Here is a 17,619-nt window from a genome sequence, read left to right as displayed (position 1 = left end):
TTTGTACTGAACCAGCTCCATCTCCCTTGGAGATGTGAGAAACCTCCTTCCACTAAGACGATACTTGATTCACTAAATAAGACTGTCTGTCCCAAAGTGTTAGAGGTGCAAAAAGGGAATGCAACCATAAAGCTTCCATAGAGTCAGGTGCTGGAGGCTGAACATCATTAACAAAAGCTTGGCAAGAATTTGGTAGCAGAAGAGAAAAAAAATCAGTATGATACCAGAGACAGCTGCTCAGGGGGCTCTGTGTGACTCTTTGGGGCTACTTAGATGTTGAACTTTTGATATGGGAGAGTGGAAGGCCATTTGCAGTCCAGGAGACCTGGAGAGACATTCAATCTCTGTCAATAGCTGATTCTGTGGTCTTGGGCATAGTCCGTTTTGAGCCTTGATCCTCTTGGGAAATTGACACAGTCTGTGCTGTAGAAGTTTATTTTGAACTTTCTAAGAAGAGAATGTATGAGAAAGACCCAAGTAGAGCACTTTGCAGGAAGAAGATGTAAAACATAACTTTCCTTTAGTGTTTATTTTCAATAGTCTTGGTCTCTCGACTCCATGACTTCTGCTCCTCCATTTAGTGCCCCAACCCGAGACCCTAGAGCCATTAATACTCTCCCCCTTTCTAGACCTGCTCTCAAGAGAGGGTCAGAAATTAATGGACACAAAGGTCTGTATTGTTGGATCTCTCAACTTGAGCACACATCAGCACCACCTAGAGAGATTATTAGATGGTTGAGCTCCATTCCCAGAGTCTCTTATTCAGTGGATCTGACATGAAGCCTGAGAATTTACATTTCTTATTAAGTTCTCCAGTGATGCTGATACTGCTGGTTCAGGGAACATACTTTGAGACCCACTGGTCTACATCATACACTTTGAGGATGTTAAAGCAGGAGAAGACCTGAAGGACCATCTGGGCTCATCTTCCATATTTACAAATCAGTAGTGAGTCAGTAACCGGGCCAAGACTGTGACCCAGGCTAACAGTCTTTCTAATTTACCAGGCTGATGGGGGTCCAAGCTTTAAGCTATAAGGATGATGCTGATGATGATTATCATGATCATGAGGACAGTGTCTTATTGTTTGAGTTCCTTCTATGCATCAGACACTTTCCATGCTGTCTCCTCCTGTGATGAGCCTGTGTGGGCTTGCTATTTCTACCTTCTAGATGAGGATATGTAGGCTCAGATTTCAGGTGACTGGCCAAGAACACTAGGGGAAGACCTGATCTGCCCGTGTCCAGACCTTTGCTATCATTGACATACCAGGCCTTTCTCTTTATGAAATGGAGCTAAAAATTCTATAAAGGAAGTTAAAGAATCAAAGAAAAGACAATATAAGAGTAAGGGCATTGGTGGCTTGAGGAATTACTTGCCATTCTCTCTACCCCTTGGTGAGCTCCTTGCCACTGACTTTGTTACTCTAGGATACAAGAATACTAGGATGGGACAGGCAATCATTGCAGAAATCTTGCAGGCCTAATGCCTGGCCATCAGAAGCCATTTTCTGCTGCTGTAGCCTTACGACATTTCCCTTATCCCAGTCTTGTCCCTCAGGTAATGGGCAGCCTCACTGCGACCACCATGACAAACTTGCGTGTTTGCCCTCACACCTGCACTCATGTCCACAGACACACACACACTCAGGACACCCCCATACCAGATGGCCTTGCTGCCGCTTTGATTGTGTTATCTCATTGTCCAGCTCCATCCTGTTCACTCTGGTCTGAAGACAGGAGCCAGATTGACTTTGTGCCCCGTGGACACTTCAGAAGAGCAGCAATTGCATGAATTGTGGGAGTGTTATATTGCCATTTCCCCCTCCCATGGAGCCTTCCCTGGTTTTCCTGCTTTTCCTGTTCTGGGGGCTGGTCTAGGTAAATGGTCATTATCTCTCACTTCATGGGTGGCAGGTTTCTTTACAGCCACCTGAGATTAGCTTGTGAACACCTCTGAGAGTCCTGTTGATTGTCTGCCCTACATGTGCATGTCATTTTGGACGATCTGTCCATTGTTCTGAGAGACCAGGAGAGGTAGGCTCCTTACCTGCTGTTAGTCTGTTTATCTTAAACTCTTTGTGGTTCTCCAGGCACTTGGTACCTGAGTTTACTTCTCTCCTGCTTCCCTGGGGTCTGTGGTACTTATGCACACACGCATGCATGCGCACACACACACACACACACACATTTGCATACATTTATGTACTCATACTTACACACACCCATACACATACCATAGACTCCCACAGAGCATGTTGCTGACTTGGTCAAGGTGGAGGAATGGATGTGGGGGGGGTGGTGTGGGAAGATAGATGTTCCCATAACAGCTGACAGATCGGTCTCCTGAATCAAGCTGGGGACTGCAGAAGGGAAGAGAGAGAGCTTGAATCGAGCCCTCACTATTGCCAGGCACAGTGCATTGTGTCTTGTAATTTCACAGTCAGAATAGGTCTCTAGGAAACAACTATTGGTCCCCAAGATTGTTGGTTCCTTGAAGAGCTGGGGGTGTAGCCCTGCACTTGTCTTTGTCTACAACTCTTCTCTTTTCACTACACTGTGCTCAGGAGGGGGGCCGAATCACTAAAATTCCCCTCTGGGGCAGTGCGGTCACAGGAGAGATGCTTGCCAAGCTGTAGAAAACATGGGCAACACAGCAGATTAAAAGAAACCAACAGAAGTCACCCATGGTGGCATCACCCCAAGATGACCATGTTGGTATTTGGTGCTTGGTTTCATTTCTTCATAAACATAAAAACATTATTTTTACATGATGATTTAAAAAGGATATCACAGTGCAAATACTCCAGTTTAACAGATTCTTTTTCACTAAACAGCATAATACTGGTTCTCATGTATTTAGCATCTACTATATGCCAGGCAAGGTTCTAAGCATGTCACATTTATCGAGGGATTTAATCCTCATCAGAACTCTGTGAACAATGGACCATTTTGCGTCCATGAGAACTGAGGCCCAGAGATGTTAAGCAACTTGCCTGCACTCACACAGTCAGAAAGCAGTGGAGCTGGGATTCAAATCCATACTGTTGGAGCCAGATCCAGGCTAGCCCTTGTTTGCCACAGACAATTGTTTCCCTTAGTGATCATTGCTCTCTTTAAGACTCCACGGTAATGGTAATATAATATTCCATCATTTAATACTGTCATTTGCCCAGTTGATTCTTAAGTTTTGAACATTTAGATTATTTCCAATTGTTTCTAGTTTAAACAGTGTTACTCTGAAAATCTTTGTACAAACATCTTTTCAGAAACTGAATAATTCCTTAGGATAGATCCCTAAGGGTGGAATTGCTGTATATGCACATTTTAAGAGCGTTTGAGTCTCCCCACCAAATTGCCATTCCAGAAATATCGTGCCAGCCCACATTCCTACCGGCAGACTGTAAAATTGTCCTTTTCTCCACAGATGGTCTGGGTTTTCACTGTGCATCTTGTAATTTGGTGCAGGTGTCACTGTAGCCAGGGTTCAGGCTGTGCATGGCAATGCATTGCCAGTTCATGAAATGACCATGGGAGCTAACACTTGGGACACCTGAGAGGGCCAAGCTCTGCTTTGGGTGAAAGTGGACTCTGGGAGAGACACTAGGTGTGCCTCCAGTTGGCGAATGCACATGAGGATGCATCAAGTGTCCAAGGAGTCCCTGATATCCTGACAACCCCATCCAGAGACAGTGTGGCCCGTGACCTCCATTTCACAGGGGTTCAGCAGTTCCACAAGCCACCACGTTTCCAAAGCTGGAGAAAGACAGTCATTGCCATCTCAGTGTGTTCTGTCACCAGCAGCACTGCCCTGGGAAGTGCTCAGAGGGCAAGGACACCAGGACCAACTTCCCCAGCCCTTCCTTCATGGGTCCAAGCAGGGCAGAGGGGACAGCACAGCCTTCTTTGGAGCCGGAGTGCTAGCTTACCTTAACCTGGCTCTGCCTTTCATGATCTGGGTCTGTTTGGGACAACTCACTTTGTTTCTCCTTCATCTGTCAAAGGGGATGGATGTTCTGCCCTTTAGAATTATACCAGGGATGGCAAAGGAATCAGGGCTCTGAAAGTCCCGGCACCCAGCAGGTGCTCTGCACCTTCCCTGTAGCTGGCACTGTAGACACCTGATTTCCTTCAGCACTTTCTTTCCAATTACATTTGTGTTCGCTGTTTGTAGTCCCAGCATTCTTGTTTGGGGGAACAATGTGGTCGCTTGCCCCTTTCCAAAAGCAGTTAGAATGGAATAGAAGAGCATAATGAAGTTCTTGCCTCGAAGGCTGTTGTCTCTGGAAGTTTGTGCTCCAAGTGAGTTCTGTGAAGGGCAGAATCAGCTGTGCAATGAAAGGCAATGCAATCTCATTTTATTATTGGTGTGGAGCAATGGAGAGGGAGTCCTCCAATATCCCAGCTCACTCGTGGCTTTGTTTATTGTGCCCAACCTTCCTCCAGCCATAGAGGCTGATCACATTCCCCCAAATGTTAGGGAGGATGCTCTAAATGCTGGGGCCAGGCACCCTCATATCTCCATCCCTTTCCATTCGTTGTACTCCAGCGTACATGTGGACTGGGCACAGAGTGGACTTCAGGGAAGGGCTTGGATCCTGTTTGCTAAGGTACTTACAGGGAGATATGTCAGGGGTGGCCTGCTACCTGCTGCTATTCTGACTTCCTGGGGATGGATGCTCAGATGCCTTTGACTTTGTCTAATATCAAAGCTGTTCTTTTCCTTCTATCCCTGAATCTTCACATCTTTTCATTTTTTATCTTTAAACCAATTGCCTTTTCTTTCCCTTTTAGGGAAAGGGGAGAATGAAACAAAGCAAAATGTTTAGATGCAGCCCAGGGAAATAAGGGCTGTATTTGGGTAATAGCCGGGAAATTGGAGAGCTCTGCCAGGCCTCTGTGTTGTATTGATGGGCAAGGGCACACAGGGGAACGGAGATCAGACTTGGTGCCTGTATAGTGTGTGATAACATAGATTGTGTAACAAGATTAAAGAAAAACCTTTAACCAGCTTGTCCTAAGAATCACTAATACCACTCCATTATGTAATAATCCTATCCATCTTTTGGCATATTACATTTCACATGTATACAGAACAATAATAATACTGTATCTATCCTATTGTTTTATACTACTTTAATTTTGTGTATATATATGCTTATGCATATACGTATATTTCTGTGTATACACACACACACACACACACACACACACACACACACACACACCAAGATTTGTGGATAAGCAGCACAGATTGTAGTTTTCCACAAATTGTGGTTTTCTACAAACCATGGAAAGCTGGTTTGGGCCCTATTAGGGAGAAACATGTCTTCAAATTTGGGGCAGGTGTGTGTGTGGAGCTCATTCTTCATGGAGACAAGAACGTCTATATAAAGGGGACATAACCATGATGGGTAGTGTGTTTGGGCTTCTTATAGTTGGTATCTGAATATTCCTGAGAGCATGGCCAGGCCTAAGAAGACTTCTGTGTTACACAGGGTCTGTGACACACCAGGAAGATGGGGAGATATCTACAAGGTCCAGAAAATTTCCCTGGAGCCTAACAGACTTGGGAGGCACAGGGAGGGATCTGTTGCTACATTTTACTCAGCATGGGGCTAAGAGGAGGACATAGGAAGCTCTGGGATGCTGAGGAATTGGGGCAGAGATGTTGGGGATGGAGAGTATTTTCATAAGGCTAGAGCCCAATGCATCTGGAGCCTCTGATGTGGTCCACAAACAAGATGGGGCACATTAGTCTCTCCAGACCCCCTGTTCAGGCATTGTCAAGTATATTAGGGACTGGCCACATGCTCCTTGAAGCAGACATAAACATAATAGTAACTTTAGTGTCTGTTTAAAAATGGGAAGACTCACCACTTCAAGAAAGAACTACTCTCCCCTCTTTTCTCGACAGCCTTCCTGGTTAAGGGATTTGCAGCTGAGACATTGTCAGCATCCTACCCATGTGTTTCCTGGCTTCTTGGCTTAGGTCAGCAAGACAATAAATGCTTCCTTCTTGCAGCTGCGCTCACCTGTCACTGAGCCCAAACCGGAGCCGCAAACACTTGTGACTTGAAGGAAGCTAAGTACCCCCATAGAATGGCTGCACCAGGTTTTTGTCAGTCGGTTTCCACTCAATCTGAGCCAGTCTATTTCCTTTTCCTTCTTGGAACATCACTTGAAAGGTGGAAACGAACCTGATCTTAATTCTTCCTTCAACATGACATGCCCTTTTGAAACCGTCCAAATAACAATGTCTGATTGTCATGTTGAATTGCGAGCATGGATGTGAAATGCTCCAAAGTGAGACCAAAGCCAAATATTAGGTCATAAGTCAACATTTTGCTGAGAAACTTGGATACTAAGAGGTTGAAAATTTATATCTTTTCAAGAGAAAACTTGTTTGCCAGCAGGAAAAAATTTCAAAGACTGTTATCTTCCCATGTGGAAGGAGAGAAATGAGTGTAATTTTGCAACCTGGGTCAAAGTCCTTTAGGGACTTCTGAAATTGGCTTGGCCATGGAATGCAGCTTTGATGTAATATTTGGATTGCTCCCGGAGGTACAAGTCCATGGGTGGCACAGGTGCGTGTGTCATTTCTTACAAGGTCTTTGGGAAAAATTGTTGAATGGCCAGGAGCAGCCTCTTCGTGCCGGGGGGCGCCATGCTCTGCTCACAAATCCTTTTGATGGAAAACTTCTGAAGAAAAAATGAGCCATTTTGGCCCATGGGCACTTTGGGTCCTAAAAGAAGTAAAATCTTGACTACCTTCACCTAAGTAACAATAGCACTCTTTGGAAAGTCTCAGTGGACATGAAGACTCACCTGAAGCAAGAGATCAGCACAATGCCCATGATGATGCCACAAAACTTGTAGCGTGCAGCTTGATCTCTTGTCTGTGATCTTTCAGGCCTGCCACCAAGCCCAGACTGAGGTCTTACAGCACCCAGTGTGAGTTGTGGTAAGAGGGACGAAGTGGCAAAGAGACAACTGTGTGCTCACTCTAGAATAAAAACCAGGCACTTGGCTACATTAAGAACATTATGCTCTATTTTAAGTTGGCCAAGTGACAATGTCTAGTTTGCATCTCCTTCCAAAAAGCAGAGCAGCTCACATTTCCCCTGAGTGTCCAAGTTCCAGGCAAAGTCAGAGTTAAGGCTCAGGATATAACTGAAGGTCTTCTATGGATGGGTGTGATGGGGTGGGACTTGAGCATGGCCACTGGCAAATTCCTTATGAAATAATCTGCAACCACTGCATTGATATAGAAACCTCCTGTGTGTGTGTGGCTGTGCGTGTGTGTGTGCACTCTTGCTTGTGTGCCTGTGTGTCTGCGCATGTATGTATGTGTTTGTGCATGTTCGTATGTGTGGGGACACTCTTGTGTGGGCAGTAGAAGGCACGTGGCAGAAACGCAACCTGGCACCATAATAATCAGGACTCTGACTTTATGTGTTCTTCCCTATGCATAGCAAGTTCAAGTTCATGACTTATATATAGATATTTTTTATGACTTAGATATTAAGTCATAGCCACTCAGGGCACTAAATCTAGGGCCATCTTCCGCATTCACCCTAAGCAGGGCTCAGCCAGGTTCTAAGTAGAAATACTAACTGCGTACTATTACACTCCCCCTAAATCTCTGAACAGAAAATCTCAATTCCCTGGGTCAGACTTCCTGCACTTTTGAAGGTGAGCCTGCTAATCTGAGAAATAGGTCCCTGCCATTGTGAGCAGGTGGCTAGCCTGAGAGCTCACCTACCACTCACCTTTCCTACCTCTCTGTGTGACGTGTGCTTTCCTGGAGCATACTGGAGATAGCATCACAGCCTTTTGTGTCTAAACACAGCGAGTGGCAAGCCAGTGGCTTGCTGTGCTGGCTTGTCGGCAGGGGATCGCATTGGAGGGTCCTGCAAATTTCATCACTGAGCTACTCGGTGCTCAAAACTGATACAGGCCTACCTGACTCCATGGTGATTTTGGTCTTTCAGGCAAAGAAGGGGAACTACGCCTTTTTGTGGGATGTGGCAGTGGTGGAGTACGCAGCCCTAACAGATGATGACTGCTCTGTGACTGTCATTGGCAACAGCGTCAGCAGCAAGGGCTACGGGATCGCCCTGCAGCACGGCAGCCCCTACAGGGACCTCTTCTCCCAGAGGTAGGCACCGTCAGCTAAGGGGGGCTTAGAGGATAAACTTCTCTTAGGAGGCAAGAGCCAACACAAGCTTGGTTCTTCCTCACGTGACCTCAGCCCTGATTGTACACCAGCACATGCTCCTCCATCCACCCCAACTAGTCCCATGCCAGCCGGGGACGACGAAGAGGAAGTATGTGGTCCCATCTCATGAAGGTGCATAGTCTCGGTGGGAACTGTGATGCAGGCAGGCAATGCCAGCACAGGGAAGTAAGTACAATGGAGAGGCTATTCTAGAAGTGGAGGAGGGCAGAGGAAAACAGCTAATCAGAACCGGGAGGCCAGGGAGGGCACCTAAGGCCTGAAGGGTGAGTAGGAGGTAGCCAGATAGGCCCAGTAATGTAAAATTAAGTGAATAATTAATTGGATCGAAGAAGGGCCCAATACTTACTTATTATTATAAGTTTTAGGAAGTTCTAAAATTGGCTTTCAGTGGGAAAAGTCAGTGAGGGAAGAGTCAATGTGGTCTTGAAAAAAAGTGTGGTCAGAGAAGCAGATTGACTGCATATTCATGTGCACATGGGCTGAGGGGGCAGACGCTATCTGCTGGGGCGGGCAAGGGACCTGCCTCCTCCCCATCCTCCCCAGATCAGCCTCCTGGTAATTAATACTAGCAAATGGTAGGGGGAGGGCCGGGGTAAGAGGGGAGGAGGGCTTTATAGGCCTGGGTATTCTAGCCCAAGCAAAGGCACATGGATACCCTCCACCAGAAGTGAAACATTGTGTCTAGTTTGTGTTGGCCTATTAAGCTTCCCATGTAATTTGCTGGTGGGAGTCCATCCCTTCTTGAGCCTGGTCTACTTTAGACCCTTGGGCATGATCAAGTTTCCAAGTGCTCAATCTGAACACCTGGCCAGCTTCCTTGAGAAAAAAAGTCTGTCATCAACACCCTGCTTTTACTGCCAGAAAACTTATCTTAGTCTTTGACTAGGGGTCTTGGCCTTACCAGACAAAGTGAAAGTGAGGAACATTGGTGAGCTCAGTGGCCTGCTCACTGGGGCTCCTGTTCCTAAGGACATCTGTGCCTTGGGCCCATCACCCACACATGTCTGTGAGGTGACATCCTGGTGAGTGAAGAGGGCAGGACTAAGGAGCTTAGAGAGGAATCCCAAAGGACAGGCTATCTTGGTCCACCAAAATCCAAAATAGCAGATGTGTCCAAATGAAAAAGCTGGCATGGTACCCAGGCTTAGGGGCAACACCAGTTGACTGGTAAACACAGGCATCCCAGCACTGAGGATAATCCATTTGGAAGGGCGAGAGTTGTTAGAGGTCATTCATTTAACATCCTGAAGTTCAGAGAGGCTCACTCATCCAGCTCCTGGCAGAGTTGGGAGGAGAGTGCATATTAAGTCTCTGTGTTGCAGCCTCTCTTGGGCTGAAAGCATCCCCCCTCCCCTACCTGGGCAGATGGGTATCTACTTAGAAGGAACACTCTGACCTCAGGTCGTCAGTGTACGACTGCCAGTGGTTCTTTGAGAGGCTCTCCGTTGTATGATGCCTACAGAACCGTGAGCTGCCTCTAGTTGGGGCATGCCTGAGAGGAGGGAGGGGGCAGATCCAGGAAGCAACGCACTATGCCATTTACAGGGAAAAAAAGGCCTCACAGAAATCACAGATCCCGGTCTTATCTGGAACTGCTGTAACTTTCTTTCCCTTCATCCTGGAAACTAAGCTGTTTCCTTGAATATGGGTACACGCCCTTGCTTTGGCAGAGGACAGGTTCTATAGGCTGTGCCTTCTAAGTGTGTATGGCAGGGTTGAGTGCTGTAGCCTGTTTGTGGACCATGGCATGCAGGGCAGGCATTCAATAAATGTTTAACAACCTAATAGCCATTTATAGAGCACCTACTGTGTAGCAGGCTCCCCAACTATTGACCAGAGGAAAGCACCTGCAATTATATCTGTCTGGAAAATAGAACAACTGGCTTCAGGAAGTGGCTATTATCGCTCCGGCTTACTCATAAGCAGGAGTATAGATTATTATGGTGTGCATTAGTTTAGCCTCGTTCTAGGACTGATTTTGTGCCCATGACTTGTTTTATCTTTCCTCTGTTGCTTACATGTTTAAATTTTCTTTTTGATTTGTTTGTTTTTACTTTATTCTATGTTTCCCTATAAACTGCCTTACATTCTTCCTGAAATAATATTGGGTATAAAAATGCATACAATTAAAAGGAGCAGGAAGAAGAGAAGCATCGGTAGAACTAAGCAGCCTGCCTGATGTTGCAGTCAGTGAGTGGAGGAGTAAAAATCAGACCCTACAGCTATGCTCTGGCCAGAGTTTCGTGGTCCCGTAGACCAGAACCTAACTCTCAGAGAGCCCGCTGACTGCACTTAGCAGCCTGATTATCTGGAAAGAGCATAGCCTCCCGGGTCAGCACGCCCCAGCTCTGAAGAATAATCTTGCCACTTTCTAATTGCAACCATGAACAAGTCATCTAGATGCCAAGCCTCAGGTCTTCAAGATGTAAAACTGATTCACTAAGAACTACTTTGCAGGCTGCTAGGAGGATTACAACAATGGGAAATGATCAGTCCCTACTATGTTCTCAATAAAAGGCAGTGCATGTCAGTACTGGACTGGATAGGGCTGCTGGTCAGCATGGCCATCAGACTGTGCAAATTTTACCAGCTTTTATGGAGCTCTTATTACTTGCCATATCTTGAGCTGAGTGGTGCCCATGTGTCCCTTTTCCATTTTCCACAGTCATGCTGTGGTAGGAGTTGTTATGATCTCAGATTTTAGTAATAACAGCACTGAAATTGAGAGGTTGCATACCATGGCTAGTGTGATGGCACGGTCTGTGTTTGCATGATGTCCATCAGAGCAGAATCTGTGCTAAATACAAAGCTCTGCTGTAGCCATTAGTCTACCCACGAGTCTTCTCAAAGCCCTGAGATCCTGCATATCCAGCCCTGGGGTTCCTATAACTGCCAGGAGGCCCAGCTTATTCAGACCTGCCAGCATAGACTTAAATAGTGGCCTTTCAGCATGAACCAGTGGCCAGCTTCTGTAACATGTCCAGCGCCATACAGAGGTATGGGACACTGAAGCTGCCCAGGTGATCATGGGATGTGCCATGTGAGATATCTTGTGCTCAATGGCATACCAAACACAAGCCCAAGGCGCACAGGTGCACATGTCAATCATGCATTTATCTCAATGACCAAGTCCCTGCAGGCACAGCGGCATATTAAGTCATTTGTGCTGACTTGTGTCCTTGGCTCTTAACAGACATTATCTCATTATCTCACCATGGCCATTTTAGCTTAGATTAGTTTTCATGATTCAATTAATATATTCATACACATATTGATGCAGCCAACATCCATTGATGGCCCAAGTTGTGCCGCCACTCTGCTTGCTCAGGAGAAACCATGGAGAGTAACACACAGCCCATCTTGAAGGATCTACTCACCTAGTGGGGTCGTGGATCTATCTTGCAAAGATGAGCCAGCCAAGGTTAAGCAGGAGCAAGTCACTTGTTCCGTCATACCCAGCTGAGATCTGGTGCCTCCATTCCCTGCTTCTTGTACCGAGCCAAGCTATTCACAGCCTATGAAAGGCCATGCTATGCTGGGTCCATGATGGTGAAAGGTCAGAGGACCCCCTCTGGGCTGTCACCTTCCCTCTCCAACAGCCACAGCCCATGCATGCATGCACAGCCCATAGACCTCAGCCTCAGCTTATGGTCACAGGTGGCCTGCAATGCAGGTCCAGGGCAGAGACTGCTCAACTGGACAGTTGGAAGTGAGCTTCTCCTGGCTGTACAGAACCACTTCTCCTGAACTGTGTACACCCAGAGAGCTGAGAATATGGGCTCAGAGAGGTCACAGCAGGTGTTATCACCTGGATATATCACCATGTACCAGGATGAAAGAGTCTCCCTCCCCAGATGGAAAAGCTTGGGTATGAGGAGGCTGGGGACTACCAGATTCTACTAGCTCACTGTTCAGACCACTGGATTACAGAGGGAGTCCATAAAATGCCACAAGAAGGAAAACCACCATCCAAACACCTGCATGGGGACTACAGGAGCCCAGGGGTTTGCCCCACCTTGATGATCAGGATGGAATCCAGACTCCCTCTCACACCCTCTCAGAATCGACATTCTCTGCTCTTCCTGCTTTAGCTTCTTCTCCCACCATCTTCCTCCTCACCCATCACTCTCCAGCCTCTGTGGCCATATTTTAGCATCTCAGACATGCTGAGCACTTAGCCCAGACAAGACTTTCAAGCATGGCTGTAGTTTTTCCTTCTTGTTGAATGCCATCCCTGCCAACCACAAAGTGAATTTGGCAAGATATTTCACCTCTCTGTGCCTCCATTTCCTTCTGTATAAAAATAGGAGAATGGAAGGAACCATCTCAAAGGGTTGACATGACAATTAAACACTATCTGTCAAGCACTTAGCAATATCCTGGCACATAGAATATGCCAGACAAGTGTGAGCTATTTGATGACTAACCTTCCTTCAGGTGGCAGCTTACCTGTCACTTCCTTGATGAGGTCCGCCCTGTAACCCCCCTGGTCTGGACACCCACCCAGTGCACCATTTCTTAGCACCTGTACTTTCGTGGCATGGTATTGATCACAGCTTCGGTGTCCACATTGATTGCTCTAATTGTTTCAAGGTCCGTGTATGTGTCTCTGGACTGCACCCTCAGCAGTGTTGAACATCACACATAGCGCAAGGCAGATACTCCTCAAATCGAATGAATGAATGAGTGATTTGGGGAATCCTGGTGGGAGAAACTTACAATGGATTGAAGGTTTAAAGAAATCATTTTTGCAAGTCCACAGTCCAAATATCGCCTCATCCAGTTCTATATTTTCCTATTTTATCCCCAGAGCTTGCTCCCAGTCCCATGTGAAGGGTCCTTATGTGCTTGCTATTGAACTTTATCCATGGGCAGTGGTAGGAGGGGGCATCAAGACTTTTAAGGAGAAAGACAAACCTGATGTGTATTTTGGGAAGAGCACTGTCTCACAGTGGGAGAATGGATTGGGGAGGGAAAAATTGGGACAGAATAAGAGCCACCACGGTTCAGCGTGGTCTGTGGAAGGGCCAGCATGGTGGGGAATGGGCCAAAGCCCCCATGACCACACTGATGAGGCCGGTGGCTGTGGCTCATGTGGATTGTATCTTGCAGGATCCTGGAGTTGCAGGACACTGGGGACCTGGACGTGCTCAAGCAAAAGTGGTGGCCTCACATGGGCCGCTGTGACCTCACCAGCCACGCCAGTGCCCAGGCCGACGGCAAATCCCTCAAGCTGCACAGCTTCGCTGGGGTCTTCTGCATCCTGGCCATCGGCCTCCTCCTGGCCTGCCTGGTGGCTGCCCTGGAGTTGTGGTGGAACAGCAACCGGTGCCACCAGGAGACCCCCAAAGAGGTCCGTGCCCTGAGTCCTGCTTCTCCTTTCTGCATCCTAGAGGCAGGAGAGTCATACTGGGCCACTCGGCGGGCGGTTTTCTTCCAGTTAGTATTTACCGAAGTCACTTGTCTAGAGGCGGCAGTGTTTTATTTGGGGGGATGGTGTCATTGTTTTACTTTGATTTTAAAGCAAGAGAACAAATGTAGGGGATGTTTTTATGCTTGAACAAAGTGCCAAGGCACCAGCCATGGCCACTAAAGTCCTGTATTTATCTATAGAGCGGGTACAGCATGAGCAGCGCCAGAGAGCCCTTCCCCACCCTGCCCCGCCCATGTGCCTCCACCCTGACCTGGAGAGACCAACTGTAGGGTAAGAGAGGAGATCTCATTCCTTCTTGGTTCTCTTTGCCTTCACATCAAGGGCCACAGGGCTCTGCTCTTCCAGCATGCAAGTAGGGCCTGGCCCCCGCTTCCCCTCCCATCGCCCCTTCTCCCCTTCCCTTCCCCCTCCGTATAGGGCCCGGCCTTGCCCATGTTCCTCCAGGAACACCCAGCACAGGGAACTTTGTGGCTCTGTCCAGACTTCAAGTTCTGGCACAAAATCCCTCCTTATGTGTGCCAACCACAAGCTGATTCTTTCCACAACACTTCCTTCCGTTGGGGTTTTGTTCTTCTTTGAGTCCATTTTTTTATATGAAGCCTCCACCAAGGGACCCTGGAGCCAGTTCCCCTAAGGGAGGGTGGCAAGGAGTGCCATTTGGGGATGATCTGTGCCAGCGGAAACCTACACACAGGCAGGGAGACATAAGCCGAGCCACTGGATTGCAGGGCTGCCCCTCTGTGCTGCCTATACCTCAGCTTCTTCTGAATTCTAATCAACAGATTATGTTGCTACAAACAGGTGTAAATTTCAAACAAGATGCAGCAAAGTAACCAGCACCAAATCCAGAAAGGCAGTGTCGCCATGGCCACCATCTCTGCAGCGTGGAGAGACTGGTTGGCCATACCCCATATCAGTCTGTAATGGAGCGCCTGGCAAGGTGGGGGTGAGGACAGACTTTCCATTCATACCAGGCAGCAAGCTCTCTGTCATCACACTTAGTTTTTGCTGGAAGGATCTTGCCATTTGATTCAGCATGTTGGAAATGTTCTGGGGACATCCATCTTCCTCATCTGCCTTCTGTGTGCTTCCCTGCAAGGAAGTGCAAAGTGGAAAAGGCCTGGGTCTCCCATGGCCTCAGTGCTTCTCTGGTCACCCCTGGGCCACGGGTGAGAAGGAAGGAGGAGACTTAAGGGAAAGCCACTGAAAGGAACAGTTAATGGTTCTGCTTGAACTTCTTTTGCTCCTGGAAATTTTTTTGTGAAGAAGTCATTGAGAGGGACTGTGAATTATTCCGATGAGTAGTTTTTAGGAAAGTCTGCATATATGTCCCCTTACCAGCCTCAAGTCTATATGTACAGAAGCCTCAGCATGTACCCAGGGTAGGGTGGTCCTGGAGCCATCCCCAGTGGGACAAGGGAAGACAAGATCCCATTGCATTCACTCTCCATATTGTTTGGTTTGGGTTTGTTTTTTTCCAGACCCAATCAGCCACAGCCTGACTTCTCAGTGCACATGCCCTTGGGTCAGGGGAGCAGGAGAGGCTCTCTGGGTGGGTGAGCATCTCCCTGTCATGGAAGTGCTGACCTGGGATGGCATGGGCAGAGTGGGTGCCCAGGAGAAACAGGCTCTGCCCTCCAGAATGTCCCGTATGAACTAGGTGCAGAGAGAGGCCATTCTTCCTTTGGACAGGGCATTCTCATCTGCTTCTGGTCATCATGTCCCTTCACATCCCCTAGTTTAGTGTTTAGTGACAAGCCTAGCCTGGGCAGCCAAAGTGAATGATTACTGTGTGTGTGTGTGTGTGTGTGTGTGTGTGTGTGTGAGAGAGAGAGAGAGAGAGAGAGAGAGAGAGAGAGAGAGAGAGAAGGGAGAGGGGAGAAAGAGAGAAGGAGTGGTGAGGGGATTGATTTTTGGAGAGATATAGAAGGCAGACGTGAAAGAGAGAAATACAGAGAAAAGACCAGGAGACCAAGAAATGACCCAGCTGTGAGGAACAGCTCTCTTCTTGTCAGCAAAGCATTCTGTCTTCTCCTCTGGCTTCTGCATAAGCCCAGGATCTGAGGCATAAGAGAGAATGAAATACATTGGTCCTGCCTAGAAAATATGGAAGTTTCTGCATCTGCCCCCAACTTGCTTCCAGACAGGAATGAGGACCAGTGAAAAGACAGGTTGCAAAAGCATGGTAGCTGCCTTTCCTCCAGCCCCTTCTGGTGTTGCTAAGGGTTGCATGATAGAAGAGGGAAATATTCCCCATCTTTTTTCTGTTTTTATGAGTTTCTGATTTTCAAATGAAATTTCTCCATCTCTCTTCTTCCTTTCATAAATATATGCCTGTGGGGGAACAGTCCATGTCCCCAGGGGGCTTACCTCTGCAGGAGCAGATGTGGTAGAGAGGTTGACCAAAGCAGCCTCCATTGATCAAGGCTATTCTCAAGTGAGCAGAGGGTACCATGGATGTACTGAGGGGCACCCAGCCCAGCCTGGGGTCATAGGGAGGGCAGGGGTATCAGTTAGTGAAGAGCTCCTCCCAGTTAGTGAAGTGTTGAAGGGTTGGTACAGATCCTAGAGCTGGAGGTGAGATTGGAAGTTGCCTTTCGGGTAGGGTGAACAACACGGAGGTAAACAGTCATCACACCTCCTGGAGCTGTGGGGGCTGGAGTGTCGCCATCAGCAAGGGGATGTGAGTGGAGGACACTGGATCAGGGAGCAGGGACTTGCTCTAAGGGACTTGGATGTCAGGCCAAGTGGTTGAGCCCTCATCATGGAGGGAATAAGAACCAGGAGGGGATTGAAACAACAGGATATTAGAAGCATATCTTTCAAACCTTCCACAAATATTAACGGTATTTAATCCAGAACCACTTTGTGTTCCTGGTTGGCCGTGTTTTATGGAGCAGCGTTCTCAATTAGGTGAGAGTGTCTGCTTTACCTTAGAATGCTTCATTTTGGGGCACTGGCTGTATTTCTTAAGAGCCAGAAACCTGTCTTTGGGTGTAGTTCTAGTTGTGTTTAATGGCTTGTGCTGAGATGTCTTCAGACTTTAGACACCTACTTGAGGAAGAGTAGTAATGTGCGTTCAACCCCTTAATATTCATGTGGATTTGAGCTCGTATTTTTTCTAAGGAATCAGACTATTATGTAGTTACCCAGTGCAGGTGAGTGCAGCAGACTCTGTGGTTGCAGTAAAGAGCCACCCTCTAGATTTATGGGGGAAGTGGAGCCATTGCTCTAAGAATAAAATATTCATGAAATAAAGATGAGAACCGCACAAATGGGAGATGACATGAAGAGTGAGGGATGAATCATCCGTCACTGGGCTGGGAGCTTGGAATGTTTGTGCTTCCTGCCTTGCCTGCCCTCCCCACCCCGTCCCTGCTTCCGTCGCAGACAGGAGCTGACAGAGGCCAGGGTGGCCGGGCAGCAGCGGCAGAGTAGCAGCCGGCGGGCCAGCTGCTGTCTGTGTGGCTGGGAAGCACACGCCTGCTCTCCGTGGAGGATTTGTGGCAGGAGACACCCCCTTTGACTCTGCACCCTTCTCTGCCTTCACTCCTCTGATGCTTCTTCCAACTCCATGTAGAGATTTTTCTCTCCTGTACCTTTCCCCTCTTCCTTAATGCCAGCCTCACGGGGTTGCTCTGAGGTTCAATGAGGGAAGGCATGGAAAGTGCCATAAGCGGCACCTGCCCATGGGACATGCTTGGCGAATGGTGGCCAAGGCCCTATTCCCTCCCAAGGACCTTGTGATGGGCAGTAAGGGGTGTGGGGAGGACAATTCACATCTTAGGGCGCCTTCTCTGTGCCAGAAAGATTACATGTTATCTTCTTAACTCTCCTGATTGCCTTCAAGAGCATTGGAGGAAGACATCTTTGGCCCTAGAGAAATGAACAGCAGAATGGGCGGGGACAGAACTGGGATATGATTGCTGTGTCTGCCACTGGGC

General features: G+C 47.7%; 1 protein-coding gene across 1 annotated transcript in view; it reads left to right on the top strand.

Annotated features, from left to right (window-relative positions):
- Nucleotides 1-17,619, top strand: part of GRID1 (glutamate ionotropic receptor delta type subunit 1) — a 536,266-nt gene that overhangs the window by 512,237 nt on the left and 6,410 nt on the right. The window contains exons 12-13 of the mRNA XM_042907973.1: nt 7,994-8,160; nt 13,354-13,594. Coding sequence (XP_042763907.1) covers nt 7,994-8,160; nt 13,354-13,594 — 408 coding nt within the window. The remainder of the gene's footprint in view (nt 1-7,993; nt 8,161-13,353; nt 13,595-17,619) is intronic.

The sequence above is a fragment of the Panthera leo genome, chromosome D2 (assembly GCF_018350215.1).
Source record: "Panthera leo isolate Ple1 chromosome D2, P.leo_Ple1_pat1.1, whole genome shotgun sequence".
Lineage (NCBI taxonomy): Eukaryota > Metazoa > Chordata > Mammalia > Carnivora > Felidae > Panthera > Panthera leo.
This window is presented reverse-complemented; position numbering and strand designations above follow the sequence as displayed.